Here is a 19,270-nt window from a genome sequence, read left to right as displayed (position 1 = left end):
AAGAACTTCCTGGCTCGCCAGCCCACCCCTCCAGGAGCCACGGGCTACATGGTGAGTGGGGAAGAAGAAAAGCAGAGCAAGACAGGAAAGAGAGAAGAAGCTGACCCCCTTCCCCAACCTGGCTCAATTCAAGGGGAGGAGGGAAGGAACTTTACCTCTGGATGAAGTTCTGAGTTTTGCTCATTACACTAACATCTGAACTGCATGCGGACAGAGCTACATTGAGATGGTTCTTGTCACTGACAGTGCTTGGAGGATTTATTAACTGGAAGGGATCAGGAAAGTTATGGGACTTGCCAGAGCTTTCAGCCAGGGTTGGAAAACCAAACTAACTCACAGTGTAGGTTTACAGGGAGGGAGAGGTGGGTGGGAATGGGTGGTGGATAAAGTTGTTTCCTTCTTGCCCCCTATAAAGTTCTGAACAGGCAAAAAGTTTTATATGTATCATTGCATTTTATGTGTCTTCAAATAACCCCATGAAGACGGTCGAGTTAGCAGCCCCAAGCTCGAAGATAAAGGAATCGAGGAGCTGTCCCACACTGGGAAGGGGCAGGGTAGGGGTAATCTTGTGTCTACCAGTGACCTGTAGATCTGACTTCCCCAGCTTGCCTCTGAGCAATAACAGAATTCCATGAGAGAATCAGCTGCACTCTTAGCACCTCACCTGGGGTTTGGTATTCATTCTGAATGAAGGCAAAGCCACCCAGCCACGGAATAGAGAAGAGGCATTTTGTAGATATTGACCCAAGATTTGGCCAAACACAAACGGATCAGCCACTCTCAGCTTCTCTTGCCCCACCTCCTACTTTCTGCCCTTTTCCACCACACACTTTCCACTTCTTCCACCAAGACTGTGTAATAGTGGGGGAAAGACTAAATTCCACCAATATCCGTCCTACCCATCTTCCTTCCTACTGTTGGAATCTCCAGAAGCTTACCTAGTGACAAGCTGGCCTAACAGGAGGCTACATTTCCCAGCATCCCTTCGGCTAGGCGTGGCCACGTGAACAAGTACAGACCAATGGGATGTGAGTGGAAACGGCAGCTACTACTTCTAGGTTGTGAACTTAAGACCCCACCACTTTCTTTTTTCCTATTGTCTCTCTGAGCATGAACATGGATGTGGGGGCCATGAACCAATTTCAATCACTACCCCAGCCTGGTGGTTCCCAACCTTGTCTGGACATGGGAATCATCTGGGAAAGTTTCTTTAAAAATCTTGATGCCAAGGCTCCACCTCCAGAGACTCTGACTTGATTGGACTGGGTGTGGCCTGAGCATCGAGATCTTTCAAGGTTCCAGCAGATTCTAATATCCAGACAAGGTGAATAAGCCATGCCAGTGACTAGGGGTTGGGTGGAGCCCTTAGATTTCCTCTCTTCCCTGGAATCTGCTCACCATAGTCTGCCTACCGCCTTTGGGCAGTTATGTGACAGAGTCAAAAACTCCTTCATGTTTGAACCCCTTCCTTCCTTCTGGGGTCTCTTTGTTACTGCCCTTGAGTCTGGACCTCACCTAATCCAATCAGCAAATCCTGTAGCCTCCAGTAGTTGATGCTGAAGATCCAGGTGGGCTTGGTTTCTCTTTAGGACCCTGGGGGCTTAAGGAGTGGAAACCCATTGCTATAGGGTGCAAGTCTGGGCACAGATCCAGCCCATTCTGTGTACTCTCTGCAAGAAAATTTCCTTACCCCTGAATGAGTGACTCTTGAGCCCCAAGGAGTGGGTTCCATAGAATGTAAAATGATAGGCTCTTTCAGTATAAAATCATCTGGGTCTCCCTGCATGGTTGGCAAGTCCTGGTTTTGGCCGTGCACCTAGCCACCATTCATCTCTAGAAGTATCAGGACAGATGACTCAGTAGCTGCAGGATTTATGGGCTCAATAAGGTAAGTTGTCCAACGTTCAAAGCAAGTGAGGGGCTTTGATCTACTAATTGAAATCTGATGAAGCTGGGGATTAGGGGGACGGGCATGATGAGTGGTTTGGCAACCCATTCGAATTTTTTTTTCCTGTGAGAACTTCCCATGCAACTTTTAAGAAATGTTTTTGTTTTGTTGTTTTGTTTTTCTTTTCTGTTTGTTTTGTTTTTCTTACCATGTAGCCCTTAATCTCAACCCACTGTTTAATCCAATCATAATCCCAGCAAGACCCCTTCATCTAATACTTCAGGGCTCTGAGCAGAAACCAATGACAAGGGGCACATGGCCAGCAACACAAGGCCTAACCTGTAATCTCTATTCTAGGATTTCTCAGCAAGGGCACCTGATATTTTGGACAAGATCATCTTTTGTTTGTGGCTGGGTAGGGGACTATCCTGTGCTTTGTGGAACTTTAGCAGCATCCTTGCCCTCTACCTACTGGATGCCGGTAGCATTTCCCGCACCGGTCTTAACACCCAAAAACATCTCAAGACACTGCTCAGTGTCCGCTAGGGGCAAAGCTGTCCCTGGTTGAGAACAACTGATCAAGACGAATTCCAGGAGGCCAGGAGTCTTACCCACAGCTGCAACCCCAGGGCCTAGCACAGGGCGTGGCACATAGTAGGTGCTCAACAAATACTTGTGGAATAACGACTAGGAGAAGAGGGTGGGGGCACCACCTCCAGGGGAGCCTACTGGGTTACATGCAGCCTACAGGAACATGTGTGCTCAGGTCCCCTGCCGCAGGGAGCATAGGGACCGAGGGCCACCAGTGTGTCTGTGCCAGGGCCAAGCATCTCCCCAGGGGTCACCAGCCAGTGACCTTGCATGTGGAGATCTTAAGGCAGAACCATTCCTGCCAGACACAGGACCCCTCCAATGTGACTTTGCCTCAGGGACACCCCAGTGGTGTGGCCAAAACTTTCTTGGAACTGCACTGCCATCTGAGACTCTCCCTACCTGCTCCTCCTTCCCCAGAGGCCAGCCCTGCACATGGTCCAGAGGCCCTCACCCTCTTCTTCTTCAGCTCCCGCTCTTTATCCTTCATAGGTGTTTCCCCCAAAAAATCCCTTGCCCATCTACTCCCCTCTTGTTTCTACTTCTTGGTGGATCTGAACAACACACCTGGCATTCTAGAAAGATGCTTTTCCCCAACACCTCCTTCCTGAATGGTGCCATACTATGGGGAGCTCCATTGATAAAAGTGACATGTAGAAACCAATTTAGACAGGGAGGGAGTTCTTAGAAGTGACTCAGTGTCCCTTTGTCCCTAAAACCAAAGAAGAAATGAGTTTAACACATAAACTCGTAAGTAACAGCTCCTAACTAATAAAACCAGGCACACACTAACATTCCAATCCAAAAGACTCTTACAAGTTAACCTTTTATCGGTTTTAAGGCAGCAAGTAAAGTTGTCTGGTCCACATGCCTTTCTTCTGCCCAAGGGAGGGAAGGTCAGGGGGAAGGGTAGGAACTGGCCATCAGGACCCCAGCCAGTGCACACCTCCCCATAATCCATCCCATCTTGTCTCTCTGGCCCCCAAATGTGATCGTAATGGACTCTGGTTCGAGAGCAGGCATGCCCACGGCCCCCTCTGGCAGGGTCTGCCAGGAGCGTCTTCTTCGTCCAGGGCCCCCGGCTCAGGTAGCTTTCGCCTCGGCCAGGCTCTCCCAGGGGCAGATGACCTCCTTTTCTATGGCCTGGTCACCCGCGTCTCCTGCCCCAGCGTCCTCTGAGTCCATCAGGCAGGTTCCACTCTGCGTAGGCACATCCATTTTGATCTGGAAAAAGCTTCAGGCACAAAAGGAAAGCAAGTGCATAGGGACAGGAAGGACACCAAATCCTCACCTTACCCTGACATCCCCAGAGAAGGGTGACTCGCAGGTGTATTTGCCAAAAGCTTTGTGCGCAGCAAATGGTTCGGTGGATCTCTGTAACTGGCGGTAGCAAGGGACTCATATTTTTCTGCTGAATTAAGGCGGAGTCAAAAGACGCTTTATCTTCATTTTTGAGGGGCCTGAATTTTTATGGTTTTGGTGAGTTCAGGATGTCCCTTTAGGACAAGCCTGCGCTTAATCCTCAATCTAGTTAGACTGCCTTCTGATGAAGAGGTAGCCCCTCAGCCAAGAGCCTCTTAAAAGCCCCAAGCCCATGTATGGGGCATGGCAGTGGCCGCGAAGCTAGAACATTCCCTGAGCAGGGTTAGTTGGGAAGAATCGATAGACAGGCTCACCCTCTGATCCCCACCCGCCTTCCTCCTGCCCCGACTGACAGAGGCAGCAGAGAAGTAATCACCTCTGCCCCCTGCTGTCCCCCAAGCACACTGCGAGGCAGAGGCGGGGGAATACTCAGGTATCCATGGCAACCTGAGATCTCTGCAGGGAGCGTTCCTTTCTCGCACCAGGCAAGGCCAAACACAGGAGTAGTTTGCTTGGTGCAGGGATACTCCTGACTGTCTCCCCAAAACCAAATAAAGGTGGGGGCTGGTTCTCTGTTTTGCATTGTCTACAACTTTCCTTTCTTCCACTGGTCTGGGAGCTATCGAGCACCCCTCAGAGTGTTCTGCACCGGGTAAGGTGCCTCAGGGCACTTGGGGTTCTCAGAAATCAGGCTTGTGGCACCACCCAAAATGGAGTCGAGAGGGCCACCTGTCGGAAGAGATTGGGTACTGTGGTTTTCACAGGAACGACTGTGGAAGCAGGGGTCCCTGCAAGCCCCTCTGGGAGTCTGCAGGTGAATGCAGGGGTGGGGGTGGCGAGGCGAGGTGAGGGCACCTCAGACAGGGAGGGGACTGGAGCCCCCACCCCCTGTGGTTCCCATGGCCGCCACTGAGCCTTCCTGCCCTTTAAAGGCGCAATGGGTTCATTAGACTAACATTCAGGGGATGAGGCAGGGTGGGGGCGGCACAGAAGGAGGAACAAGATGGAAAAGAAAGACACAGGTTCCTTTTCTTTCTCAGGAAGCAGGGGGGGACAACACCGAGTTTCTGGAAACTATCCAGAGGCTGAGTAGCCTGCTTTCGTGTCTGCTAGCCTAGAATCCTCATTACCCAACCCACCAGCCCCCAGTTCCAGACCATGTTCAAGCCACACAGCCCCGGTACCCACCACAGACATACATGCACACACATGCACACTCATGTGCCCACCGATATGTGTGCACACACGCACACTCACACAGAGAAACATGCATGCACACACACATACACATACAGGCAAATGTGCAAAGGTGCACACGTACACACAGGCATATGTGCACACATGCATGCTCACACAGAAACGTGTGTGCACACCCACAGACATGTGCACACATGCATGCACACACACAGCACAATCCCTTCTGCTTCTTACTTCGCTACTCGCCTGGATTTCAGTCGTGGCAGCTGCTGGCCCGCATCCCCCAGGGGCTGCACCTTCCCGTGGGACACAGGGGGGCACTTGGGTGAGAGCCTGGCAAAGACGGGGGAAGCTAAACAGCCCCGTCTCAGAAACCTGCTGAAGGACAGAGCCATGCGGGCCTTGGGCGGGGACTTGGGCTGGGGCCGGGGCCAGGGGTGCTCGGCGGCTGAGGCCTCGCTCCTGTCAGTGTCGGAGGGCCCGGGGCAGGCACTGGATCCGCTGGCCTCCCCCTTCTGCTCAGAGCTCTCCAAGGCCACCCTAATGGGCGAGGGGCAGATGGCGCTGCTGGGCCTCCGGATGAAGCGGCCCGGTGAGGGGAAGGGCCTCCTGGGGGAGCGGCAGGATGGGGAGAAGGGGCTGGAAGGAGAAGGGGGCACGCAGGTCCCGGTGTACACGGCCAGGTGAGGACTGGGAGCAGTGTGCTGGCCCGGCTGCAGGGAAGGAAAGAGAGAGCTCAGAGTGAGTGGCGTGGGCTGATGGACGGGGGCCCTCTGCTAACTTAGCCCCTTTCCGGTGCCCGGAGCTGGGCAGTTGCATCCCAGACTGACCTTCCTCTGGGCCTGGAGTGCTGTGGCATGGCCAGCTGGATTTCCAATTGCCCCTCAACTCCCATCCCCCAGCGAACGATGCTTAGTACCCACTACATGCCATGTCATCCCTCCTCCATCCCTGGTTCCCAGACTGAGGACTGGAGGCATCTAGACACGTGTAACAGAGCAGTGGACGTGATACCAGAAGACCCACGTGTGCCCCACTGACTCTGCCAGGCTTGAGACCACCCACCTGGTCCTGAGCCCCGGCCCATGTCCCACTGGCCATCCCTTGGGGATGGCCCAGCCCTGGCACTGGCCCGTGCCTCCTGCAGCAGAGCAGGGTGGCCGGAAAGAAAGGCTGAGTGTGGAGCCTGGACATGTCAGCAGAAAAGGGAAAGACTCTCAACCTCCCTGGGCTCCCGCGGCCCCAGAGTCAGGGAGCAGGGGGGCAGGAATCCTGGGCCAGGCAGTTTTCTTGCAAAGACGCCCAAGAGAGCTTTGTCTGAGCTGACAAAGTTAAAACTGGAATTTTCAGGGAGGCTCTCTGCTGTCCCTTTCCTCCACAGATGGGCCTCCAAGGGGCCATCAGCCCAGTTTGTCAGGCCCCCTCCTGAAGGCCGGCTGTGGCCTCGCACCACACCGAAACCCAGCTAGAGGGTGTGCTGGTCCTGGCGGGGAAGGGGCACCCTCTGGCACAGTTGGGGCGACACTGCCTCTGACGTCAGTGAACAACAAACCCTCTTGGAACCTGGCACGGCCACGCAGACGCCCGGCTTAGAGAAGCCTGCCTGCCCCTGGGGCCGGAGCACTGCCCCAGGGCCCCAGGAGGGCAGCTCCAGTCGCTGAGCTGGAGGCTGCTGGCTTCCTTGGGGCGTGGCCTGATTTCCAGGTCACCTGAGTGAGCCGATCCCAACCTGAAGAGGAAAGGGCAGGCATAGCCAAGGACAGTTTTTGAAGGAAAAGAAAAGCCAGGAGGCCACAGAAGTCTTTGCCACGGGGAGGGGCAGGGGGACGGTCTCCATTCTCCCCCACCAGCTCCCCGAAGCTCCAGCTCCATTCCATCCTGAAACAGCAGCTGGGAGTCGCTGATTCTGTTCCTCTGCTCCGACACCCACAGGCCAACCAACCAGAGCCAAGGCCCAGACCTGGGGCCCCAGGGCAAACAGACTCATCATAACTGGCATTGTTCATATGCAGTGAGAATTAGCAAATACGAGGTTCTGGGCTGAGCACTTTTCATGGATCATTGCACTTCCTTCCCGGAGCCACTCGGTGAGGTGACCAACTCTCATTATGCCCATTTTACAGATGAGAAAACTAATGCTTCAAAAAGCGAGCCCCAAGGACAGGCCACTGGGGACGGTGGGGCAGGCTTGGAAACCAGGCTCGTGGGCTGCAGAGTTCACACGTGTAACAACGAGTCGCACGTCCCAAGGGGGGCCTGCATATTAGCCCACCTCAGAATCACCCCGGGTGTCTGCTGCAAGTGCAGATCCCAGCCCCAGCCAGACCCACTGAAGGAGACTCTCAGGGGGTACAAGTGAGGGAAAGCATCTTCTACCAGACACCCGAGGTCACGGTTTTGTTATCATGCCCAGTGAGTTTGAGGAGCCCTGCACTGTGCTTCTGACTCTGTCCTTCTATGGGGACAGGGGTCTCCACCCAGGACACAGTTTGCAGACAAGAATAACAATAAAGGGGAGGGGCGTCTGGGTGGCACATTCGGGTCCAACTCCTGGTTTCCTCTCAGGCTGTGGTCCCAGGGTCCTGGGATCGAGCCCCGCATGGGGCTCCCTGCTCGGTGGGGAGTCTGCTTCTCCCTCTGCCTCTGCCCCTCCCCCTGCTCACATACTCTCTCACTCACTCTCTAAAATAAATAAATTTTTTTTTAAAAAAAGAATAACAACAAAGGGGAAAGCTTGCTCTAATTAAGGGTTCAGGAGACAACGGTTAGGGGAAAAGAGTATGACCCTGTCACTTATTAAGCACCTACTATGTGCTAGGTAATCTATGTATCTATAACTCCCCCATTTTAGAGAACAGAAATTTGAGGCCCAGAGTGGTTCATCACCCTCCCGAGGCTCTCACAACCACCAGGGGCTGTGGTATGTAGACTGCTACGTGGCCCCTACATTCTGCCCCTGTCTGCCAGGGTTGGTGTGAACTGTAAATGTCACATGACAGCCATTCCGTGGCCAGGCTACGTGCCATGGCATAGGTGACGTTAACAAAGGGTCATTTGAGCAAGCCTGACCTCATCACATGAACCCTTCAGATCTGAGTCTAGAGGCCAGAGACAGACGTCAGAGAGGTTGGAAGCACAGCAGGAATTCAACAAAGGAGAAATTCTCCGTTACTGGCTTTGAAAGTGGAAGGCGGACACCTGGAGAGGGATTAGGGAAGCTTCTAGGAGCTGAGTACAGCCGTCAGCTAACAGTCAGCAAAACAAACAAAAAAAAAAAAACAAAAAAAAAACGGGGGCCTTCAATCCTACAATGAGACACTGAATCTCACCAACAATCTCAATGAGTCTGGAACAGACTCTTCCCAAGAACCCCCAGATAGGAACATGACAGCCAAGCATGACCTTGAGTGTGAGACCATGAGCAGAGGACCCAGCCCAGCCTCACTTGGCAAACTATGAGCCGATAAACAGCTGGGTCCGTCCTACTTTGTTACACAGCAATTGATAACTAACACAGCAACTAAATGAGAACTCGATCCCAGGAGTGTGTAACCCCAGAACCCCTGCTCTGTCTACTGATCCATACAGCCATCCCATTGCCTGTGGGACTCAGATAGGACCTGGGGTCCTGCAGAGTGGGCTGAAACACCAAAACTAGGAGACAGACTTGTTAAGAGAGATAGAGTGGCAATAAATTGAGAACACCCCACCTCCGGTTCATTACCTTGAATCCCACTTTCTCAGAATCTGTGATGAACTCGTTATCACCCCCATTTTACAGATAAGAAAACTGAGGCTCGTGGAGATGACAACTTGACCAAGATCATACAGTTTATGACAGGCCATTCCGTTTACCTCCCTGCACCCCAAGTCTGTGCCCTCCTCCTCATTCTACACCTCCCTCAGCACTTTATTTTCCTGGATGAATGACAGGACAGGTGAGGATGTAGTCACTGTCCTGCTTGACTTACCTGGCCCGAGAAGGTCCTTTCTTCTGGGCAAGTAGTTATTAGCCCCATTGGCCCCGGCCGCTTGAAGTGGGACACCTTTTTGAGCCCATCCCACCATGACTCCGGCCCTTCCCACAGGGACCTAGCCCCGCCCCTCCAGCCCAAGCCACACCCACCACGGGTGGGAGGCAGCAAAGCAGCGGCATGCAAGGCACGTGGCAAAGAAACGTGACACGCAGAAACACAGTGAAGCTCTGAGAGTTCGGTTTGTTTTATCTTGTGCTGCTGTTTTATTATGCAAGGAGCCAGCAGAAGAGGGAGAGGAGCATGAAATGGAGTGGGTACATTGACACGAGAACACGATCACAGGCTTTTCGATGGAAGGCAAAGCAGGCGGTGCAAAGAGATGCGATTCATTTTCTGCCTAGAAACTGGCTGAGAATTTGAGGGAGACCTCGTGGCCACCTGGGCTCCCGCGTCCTGTGAGCCACACTCAGGTTCAGCATGCAGTGTTCGCAGCGCCCCCTCTGGTCCCTCCTTGCTCTCCCTTTCCCCACTGCCTCCAAAAGCCAATAAGCAAAGTGGGCTCCCTGGAGAAAAATCCACAAGTGTGAACACATCATTCTTCCTACCATCTCGTTTGGCACAGCCCAGCACAAGACCTTCTCTTACTGTAGCCATGGAGCTTGGAACCAAAGGACGGACCAGTAACCACACTGTTGCTGGTCAACCCTTCATAGACAGAGGACATGACATCAGTGCCCACTCTCCTCCCTTCAAATATCTCCTAATGGCCGCTGGAGAGCGGGGAGAGCCACACTGCAAGACTCTGAGAGAGGAGAGAAGTAAAATGGTTTAGGGAAACGAAGCTGTAAACACACCTCAGGAAATGCCCTAAATAACAAAGAATAATGAAGCACTGTACGGGACCGCACTGACAGATGCAAGAAAGCCCAAGCTTACTCTGAGACCATATGCTACTAGGGATGGTGATGGTGGGATAGTGGTGATGATGATGGTGATGGTGAGACAGTGGTGATGGTGATGGTGGTGATGATGATGGTGGTGATGGTGGTGATGGTGGTGATAGTGGGGATGATGATGATGGTGAGAATGGTGATCGTGATGGTGGTGATGATGATGGTGAGAATGGTGATGGTGATGGTGGTGATGATGGTGGTGATGATGATGATGGTGAGAGTGGTGATGGTGATGATGGTGATGGTGGTGATGATGATGATGGTGAGAATGGTGATGGTGGTGATGGTGGTGATGATGATGGTGAGAGTGGTGATGGGTGATGGTGGTGATGATGGTGATGGTGGTGATGGTGATGGTGAGAATGGTGATGGTGGTGATGATGGTGATAGTGGTGATGAAGGTGGTGATGATGGTGATGGTTATGGTGGTGATGCCATGGTGATAGTGGTGATGGTGATGGTGGTGATGATGATGATGGTGATAGTGGTGATGGTGGTGATGATGATGGTTGTGGTGGTGATGGTGATGGTGATGGTGGTGGTGATGGTGATGGTGGTGATGATGATGATGATGGTTATGGTGGTGACAATGGTGGTGATGATGGGGGTAGTGGTGGTGGTGATGATGCTTATGGTGATGATAATGGTGGTGGTTTTGTGGCAGTGGTGATGGTGATGATGGTGGTGGTGATGACAGTGATGTGAGGAGGAGGATGGTGAGGATGATGATCGTGACGGTGATAATGGTTGTGATACTGATAATAGCAGCTAGCATTTACTGAGCTCTTATTATATGCCAGGCATTATCCGATGTATCCTACCTATTGTCCCTAGCCATTGTATTACCACAACCCTCACAAGAAGAACAGTCCTCTCTCTAAAAACCAAGCTTGAAAATGCAATTCTACAAAGGAAATCCTGGTACTTTACCCCATAGTTTATATTCTAGCATAAGATATACACCACCATGGGTAGAGAAACTCAAGCTATTTAAAATATGGCATTAAGGAATTAAGATGGTACCTAAGTACACAGATAACATAGAATATCAATCATTTAAATATATCAATAATAGTGTCCAAACAAATACTATTTTTGAGGCTATTTGAGATTCGAACAGACCTCCTGGGGCTGCTGTTATGTCTGCCAACAAAAACAAAGTTAGCAGGAGAGCCGCTATCTGCTGGAGCCCAGCAGCAGACACTCTTAGGAAGCCTCTCAAAACTGGGCAGGGCCCCGTGGCTCCTTTACTACCAAACACGAGAACGTCCTGGTGGAGTTCCCCCCCCCCCCCAGTCCTCCAGGCCAGACAGACGATCCTCTTCCATCTCTGTTCTCTCCTGGGGTGTGGTATGCCACCCCAGCCTTGATCCCATTCTGCTTCAGCTGCAGCCATCTGTATCCATACACCCTTGTGAGCCCCTCAAGGGCGGAGAACCTCTCGTCCATTTTTGTATCTGCCATAGGACCCTTCGCTGGTTCTTACATAGAATAGGTGTTTAGGAAACACTCGTGGGATGGAACTGTTGCCATCCAGGAGTGAAGCCCTTTATCTCCTGCCTTCCTTCAGATGGGCAGTATCACAATACTTATTTACACATTTATCCCATAAGCATGATAAGCAACTTTAGTTACGTGCCTGTGTCTCTCATTAGACGGTGGGATCATTGTGTGTCTGACACTGAGAAGGTTTCCATTGATATGTGTGGTGTCCCTACCATGTGCCTGATACAGAGCCCTTGGCAGTCGGCTGGAGGATGGGAGACCTGTCAGGCAGACACATCTCACGTGTGGGGAGTGGGATGGCAGATGGTTGAGTCAAAGGTGAACACGCCATAGTTTGTAACGTGAAAAATTCACGATGCATTTGACACCCCACCATCCCCACCACCGTTGTGCCGGGCATGTGATCTCAGCCCCTGGGGGGTAACTAGAAGGGGTAGTGGATATATAGCTCTGGTTTCATGTTTCTCCAGCTTCCCCAAGAAAGTAGGACAAACAGCAGGAGAGCCGGGTAAACATCCTCCCCCAGGAGTCTGAGGGCAAAGCTTAAACCTGCCACAGCCAAGCATGAAATGCCACTGATGTCTCAATTTTTATCTTAAAAAATTAATGTCCATGTTGCATTCTAATTCATAATATATTCATGATTATTTTAATGCAAAAATTGAAAATTACCTGTTTCATCCCATTCCAAATCCTCAAGTAAAATGGAGGCCCCAGGCTGGGTACCTTCCTGGAACTCACAAAGTCTGTTTCAAGAAGCAAGAATCCGGTCCCAACCCCTCACTTCACGAATCAGGAAGCAGAGACAGTAAGTGACTTTTTCAAGACCACATGGCTAGTGGTAGAACCAGAGATCGAGAGGCCGTCTCCAAACGCACAGCTCTTTCCCTTCCTTCCTCCCTCCCTTCCTTCCTTCCTTCCTCCATTCATTCACGTAAGACATGTTTCTGCAGAACCCGGCAGGCCTCAGGCATTAGGCTCCAAGCGATGAGACATGGCCCCGCCTGATGTCACTCAATATACAATGGCCATTAACTAAAATTTCTGCTTGGGGTGCCCTCCCTGAGTTGGAGGACTCTGACATTCTTCAAAAGAGAGATGACCAAAGCATACCTCTGGTTGCCCTTCCAGAGTGTAAGCTAGTCTACAACTAGGGAAAACGGAGAGAGTAAATGGGATCATTTTGCTAACACAAAACCAAGAGCCACAAACTCCTTATGATGACCTAAAAAGTCTCTGATGACCTGGCCTTGCCCACTTGCCCACTATAAGCTCATGCTGAACCATTTCTCCTGCGCTCCATTCGCCTGGCCCTACAGTTCACTCGAAGCTGCTTCCCCCCAGTGGGATTTTACACCTGCGGTCCCTTCTGCCTGGGAAGCTCTCCCTGCCTGCCCACACGCTTTGTATGGCCCACTTTTTCTCACCCTCTTTTCTGTCACTGCCTAAGAGAGGCCTCCCTAGTGGACGCAACGCCCCCCTTGCTTATCATGGCACCATCTCCATTTCCTTTCTAACACCTGCTACGGGTTTTATCACATCTTTGGGTTGTCGATTACAACGATGGCCCTGATTCTTCATCCCTTCCTCTTGCCACATCTTTTGCAACAAGACTTTAAAATTTCTCTCACTAAGGAGACAGAGTCTATTTCCTCACCGCTTGATTCTAGGCTGGCTTTGTAAACTTGATTTGGCCAAGAACATGAGGTAGAAGACCACGCACTGGTTTAAAGCCTACACCTCAAGACCCTTACGCATTTCCACTCACTCCTCTGCAATTCCACCACCACCATAGATCATGCTGAGGCCAGGCTGTTGGAGGACAGGAGACATGAGAAGCAGAGAAGAATCATTCCCCTCATCCCAGCTCAGGTTCCCACAGACCAAGCCCCCAGGCAGGTCACCTCCAAGATCAACAGAGCCACACAGATGACCCTAAACCCATGAACAATGAATACTGATCATTGTATGCCGCTCTAGCTTTGTGGTTGTCAGCAAAGGTACTGATATGGTCGGCTTCATTATTGTTTGTCAGTCCTGGTCTATAAGCTCCATGAGACGGAGACCATGTCCATTGTGTTCCCAATGCCTGGTGCATAGTGGATTCTCAGTATATGTGTCTTTTTGCTGTGCAGTGTTGGTCCCTTGCTCGCTGACTTGTTCTAGCTCCTTTGTGTTCTTAATGAGGTGAGGCTAACTTCAAAAATTATCTTGTCCTCCCAAGGTCAGAGTGGGAACTGTCCTCTCCCTCCACCCTGACCACAGGGCTGACCTAGGCTACAGCTACACAGGAGGGACGCACCGACATCTAGAAAATATCCGAAAGAGTATTATCTTTGACCCTAACTCATCTTGAAAAGGTCCCAATATCTACCCTCTCTCTTCCCATGAATGAAGACATCAGTGCCTTTCCTTTATCCAGACTGATGCTCCTCAGAAGGTCACTTCCCCTTGACTGCTCTGGAGGCTTCCGGCCTGAGTTCTTCATCCCTACCAGCTACATATTCCCCTAGCAGGTATCAGGGGATGGGGACACAAAAGGGAAGGACCCTCCATAACTGTGACCAAGAACAAGCTCACCAGCAACGTCTTAGCAGGGCCTCTCCATGAAGATATAACAGGGGAGTCCAGGGGATGTGCATCTCTAGGGGACCCTGCAGCTAGTCCCTCGGAGGGATCCCAGACTGCTTTAGAAGCAGAGTCTCAATTGGAGAGGTGGCGTTTGGAGCTTCATTAAGCTATCTGAAACCGATGTACCTGAAAGAACGATGACTTGAGGGAGGAGGGGGGCCTTCTCGTTCATTCTCCAAAGCAAATGGTGGTACACAAAGCAGACTGTTTTCTCTATGCTCCCACTACAAGATCCCCCACAGTGAGACAGGCAGTCACACAGCAACTGAGTCAGGTGACCTCCCCCCACCACTGCTGACCCTGTCGCTTGGTGAGCTGGAGCAGGAGAAAGAGCTCTAGTTGCCGAGGCATTGGGAAATCCACCGTGAAGGAGGTCAGGGGAATATGGGATGAACCTGGTTGCCCCACTAACGGGAAATCGCATCCTCTAGACTCCGACAGACTGCCTTTCTTTGCTCGCCTCTCCCAAATGCACACCCCCACCCCCAGGAACTGCAGATTTATTTAGGAGGTAGTTCTCTTTTGAGTTGGCTCCTACGGTCCAGCTTGCTCATGACCTGGGTGATGTCCACTGTGTTGGCAGCTTCTCGAGCCTTGGCTTCTTCTTCCAGCTGCCTCAGGATGACGGGACTCGGGCTGGAGCGCAGGTGGCGCCGCATAAACGGGAGGCTGGAGCTGGAAGGAAGGACAGGGCTGCGGTTGGTGGAAAGCCGCCCAGCTCACCCAACGGAACACAGTAGCCCCTAGGGGGACATGGAGCTGCAGGACCAGAATCTGGGCTTGTTCCCTCATTTTCCTGGTGAGCCCCAAGGGCGGGGAGACCTCAGGGGCGTGTTCAACCTTAGCTCTTTCTCCTCCTTTTAAGGATGGACCAGATGAGTACCAGCTGCCATCACATTTCTGGCTAGGCCCAAGGAGGACTGCCTGTGGTGGCGATAACATACACTCTAGAATGTTTAGAAATCAATGTGTCTGCTTAACCTCCTGTGGGCTCTTCCTGAAAGAAAGGGATAAGGGGAGTTTGATATTGGAAGCCCAAGGGTTCTGGCCTCAGAGGGAGCTGGAGCATTTGTTTTCAAAAGCCAAAGATCTGGGAAGGAGGGAGAGAGCTGGGCTGTCCAAGAGGGCAAGGCGGGGCCCACAGAGAAAGGGGGAAGAGCCCTGGAGAGGGCTGGGGGGCTGGTGGTGCTGGGTGCATGCACCGGTTGAGTCAGAACCTCGAAAGAAGTCAAACATGGGCTCTTGGGACCCAACTCTGTCCACCACAGCCTTGAGCACCAAGACAAAGCTCTGGGTGTCTGAGTGATGCAGGCAATGGGGAGCAGCTGAGCCACCCACGTGCCTGGAAAACAAGCATTTCAGCAGCAATGGTGGACTTAAAACCTAGAACCTCCCCAAAGCCCTGGACTACAAAAGCCCAGAGAATTCTTGTATCTACCCTAGGGAAGAAGAAGAAGAAGAGGGCTCCCCTACCAGTAAATCAGTCCTGAACTTGGGTCTCCCACCAGCCCTGCCAAGGGGGAGCTTGGAGCTCAATTTAACTTGTTCTAGAGAAATTAAGGTTCACATGTTGCCTGCCACCCTCGAGCCTTGGGACAAACTCACACCCAATGCAATCCCCACATATTTACAGGCTGAGCTTCCCTTAGTAGGAGAGCATTCGCACATGTCTTCTTACTCGCAGGGACATTCTCAGACCACAGTTCCCCAACCAAAGCCAAGTGGTGCAGCTGGGGCCTCTTGCCAGGCACCTGGGGTGCTCCAGAAAAGATCCCAGCTGATTTCTCAGGTCGGCCCCAACTGAGAAAATATCTGGAGAGAGAAATACAAGACTCTCCTTCCTTCCCTACTACTTTCTGGCAGAACTTCTGGAGCGCTTATGCCCCTTTCTTGTGGCTTAAAGGAGAAGCTTTCAAGCTCCCAGGGATGCTGAACTCCCTTCCTTCCCTGGTAAACCTAGAAGAAGAATAGCACCACAGAGACCTCCTTTCTCTCCTTTTTATAACAGTGCCTTTATCCTCAAGAATGAAACCAAGTTGGGTTTGTTTTTGTTTTTTTTTAAGCTCCTCTGATAAAAGCTCTGGTTCAATCACCCCTCTTTTGAATTGACTGGTGATGCTGGAAGAGGGCCCAGTGTGAGCTGAGCCGGCAAACGGGAACATTTACTAACTATGGGGGGACAGGCCACGCGCTGGCGCTGGAAGAACCTCCACCAAAGTCCCATGTCTTTGTTCAAGCTGTCATTTGGTTCCTCTTTGGAATCCTCAGTCCCTACAGAGTTTTCTTTTTCCTCCCCAGAAAAGAGTTCCGACTGCCCCTCAGAACATTTCATCCTTTGCCCATGGGTTCGGCCAGCTGGAATGACCCATATCTCCAGTGAGGAAGGTGAGCACGAGCCAGTTTACAGGGCACTCGCCAAAAGGTAGTCCCTGGCGTCAACAAGGACACTCAGGATGTCAGTGTTCATCTCCCCCATGAGTTGGCCGTTTTTCTTGGGGGTGGAGTCTGCTATGCTCTCTAAGGTCTTAGGACTTTCCAAGGATACAAGGATGTGGCTAACTTAATTTCCACAAAGCAGTTCCAAGGTGAGGAATTGTAGCAATTAACAAACCAGTGAGATGCTTCTGTTTGCGCTGGGGTCAGGATTGGTGGGAAAATCAGCACTTTTTCAAACCCGTGTCAGGGTCACAAAACTTTACTCACAGTAATTACTAAGGAAATCTTCCTAGGGTTTTATGAAGCCAACAAGGCAATCCTACCCCTAAGAAAACCTTCCCAGTCCCCAGTATTTCCATCAGGCACACATCTCCATCATGGCCATTTGGCTGAAAAAGACCCTCCCTTCCCTGCAAACAAAGCGGCAGGCAACCAGCAAATTATAGGTCTCTCCACTTGCCTTCTCTTGGTGGTTCCCTGAGGTTCAATAGCTTTGGCCAGCATTTCCTTATAGATTGGAGATTTTAAGTAGCGAGCATAAGAATCCTAGGGGGAACAAGAGAGAAATGGTAATTAAGAGAGGGGAAGTGTCAAGTCAAACTACTGTGCTTGCAGTTTTCAAGTCCTCCCTGGGCACCGAGATGGCAACGTTCAGGGCATCCATATCCTTGTGTGAGAGGCATTCAGATGTGTGTCTAAAGCAATGGTTCTCCAGCGTGGTCCCCGAACTGGCAGCGTCAAGTTCACTGGCAAATTGTTAGAAGCACACGTCTTCAGGCTCACCCAGGCCTCCGAAATCAGAAATTCCCAGGTTGGGACCATCGGAGTCTTCACAAGCCTTCTGTGGGTCCTGCGGTACTTTGGCTGCACTGTGGTCCATAATCCCCCACACTAAAACCCACCTTGGGGGTCTTCCGTGAGGTAAGCAGGAGATGACAGGACACCTGTACCTCACCTCCCCCCACCCGGTACCTCCTTCCAAAAACAAATGAGCTGCTATGAGCACGGAACCCACTTCAAAGCCCACAAACATCCCCCTTTTTGCCCTGAATTTAGGTATCAAAGCAAGAGAATTAAAAAAAAAAAAAAAAAAAGACGAAGAGTCAGGTTTCTCTTGTGTGGATCTTTCCTGGGACGTTGGGCAGGTTCAGAGAAGTCACTTCATGACTGCTTGTCACTTCCACGTGAACTCAAAACTCTCGTTCTAACAAATATGGGACAATGTCCACAGCAACAACCCAGGGAGTGAGAGTTTTTTAAGTTTATCGAAACGGTCCCATTCTGAAGACTAAGTGGTGGCTAAAAGTTATGAGAACCAGGACAGAGTCTGGGAGTGGGGATTACGGATCACTGGGTCACAATGAGTGTATTGCCATAGGACACAGCTTATCGCCACACAGAGTCTGCTAAGCATATACACCGTTCTTAAGTTACCCACGACTCCATTTAATTCTGCCAAGTGTCTGGCTTCCCTGGGTGTCTCTGTGGACGGTTGTATAAAACCACATTTTTAAGAATCAAAACATATGTTAAAATACCTGAAGGAAGACCATTATTATGGGAACCTTCCTGTGAATCTTCTTGCAAGGCAAACAGAGAAACCCCACTGATGGAAAGCAAGTGGAGAAAAGTGGCTAATCTGACTGGGTGAAAATTCTAAACTATTACATATCTTAGAAGCAAAGTAAAAATATTTCTTTATAACACAGTATATATCAAAACTAAATTAAAAAAATATAATTAAGGGATGCTAATAAAAATTTGCCACTCAAACAAACCGTCATCACATAATGAAAGTTTCTAGAGATAGTTTACCGTACGAGGAATAAGTAGTAATGTGAAGTTAAAGCAACTGAAGAAAGTCTTGTTTCTTTCTTTAAGATTTGTTTATTTATTTGAGAGAGAAAGAGAGACTGCGAGCAAGCGGAGGGCCAGAGAAAGAGGGAAAGAGAGAATCTCAAACAGACTCCCCACTGAGCGCAGAACTCCATGTGGGGGCTCGATCCCATGACCCTGAGGTCCTGACATGAGCCAAAATCAAGAGTCAGTTGCCCAATCGACTGAGCCACCCAGGCACCCCCTGAACAAAGTCTTACTATGACACCAAATAAGAACCAAACTAGGCAACCTCTCTTAGGCCAAGGCTGAGCCCCAAATTCTGTTTCTTAAGAAAGAGACTGATTTTTGTCTCAGGTTTTGTTTTTTGTTTTTTTTTTAACAATTTCCTAAAACTTCCCACCGTGTTCACTTTTTATTAATAACCCAGAAAGGCTACCTGAATTCCTGCTCGGTTTTACCATAATCACGCCATATTTGTCTCTTTTACATACTAAACGCCCCACCCCCACCCCCAACCTGTGATATTTCCTTCGGGCCAGGGCCACCAGAACTGCCACCATTCACAGTTTGATGGTAGAGACTAAGAGGTCAGCCTTCGGAGGCAGGAAAATATAGTTTGACTCCCGACTCCACCCCCGAGGAGACTCTGGACAAACTAGACTCTGGAGAAGCAAGTCCTGTTCCCTGGGTGGTCCTTGACACAAAGTCCCATGCTTTGCACCATGACTGCCACTCCCAAGCCCTCAGGAAATAAGAGCTATTCCAGCAACGTCTCATTCCCAATGGCAGGGGTACCTGGACCACTATCGCCGGGGATCGCCGGGTGACAGCCCCTAAGGACACACATAGCAACCGTCAGTGGTCCCCGCCCCCATCCCAGCTGCCGAGGC

The 19,270-nt window shown here is 50.9% G+C and overlaps 1 protein-coding gene across 4 annotated transcripts in view; it reads right to left on the bottom strand.

The window, feature by feature from the left end:
• Positions 1–3,291: 3,291 nt before the first annotated feature.
• RGS9 (regulator of G protein signaling 9) overlaps positions 3,292–19,270 on the bottom strand; it is a 64,319-nt gene continuing 48,340 nt past the window's right edge. For all 4 annotated transcript variants that reach the window (XM_025889987.2, XM_025889986.2, XM_073883229.1 and 1 more), the window contains 4 exons: positions 17,002–17,087; positions 14,663–14,780; positions 5,273–5,751; positions 3,292–3,713 (listed from right to left, as the gene is read on the bottom strand). In XM_025889987.2, the coding sequence (XP_025745772.2) occupies positions 3,563–3,713; positions 5,273–5,751; positions 14,663–14,780; positions 17,002–17,087 (834 nt within the window). In that variant the 3' untranslated portion in view covers positions 3,292–3,562. The remainder of the gene's footprint in view (positions 3,714–5,272; positions 5,752–14,662; positions 14,781–17,001; positions 17,088–19,270) is intronic.

Source organism: Callorhinus ursinus, unplaced genomic scaffold (genome assembly GCF_003265705.2).
Source record: "Callorhinus ursinus isolate GAN/ISIS: 27379988/994484 unplaced genomic scaffold, GSC_fseal_2.0 scaffold50, whole genome shotgun sequence".
Classification (NCBI taxonomy): domain Eukaryota; kingdom Metazoa; phylum Chordata; class Mammalia; order Carnivora; family Otariidae; genus Callorhinus; species Callorhinus ursinus.
This window is presented reverse-complemented; position numbering and strand designations above follow the sequence as displayed.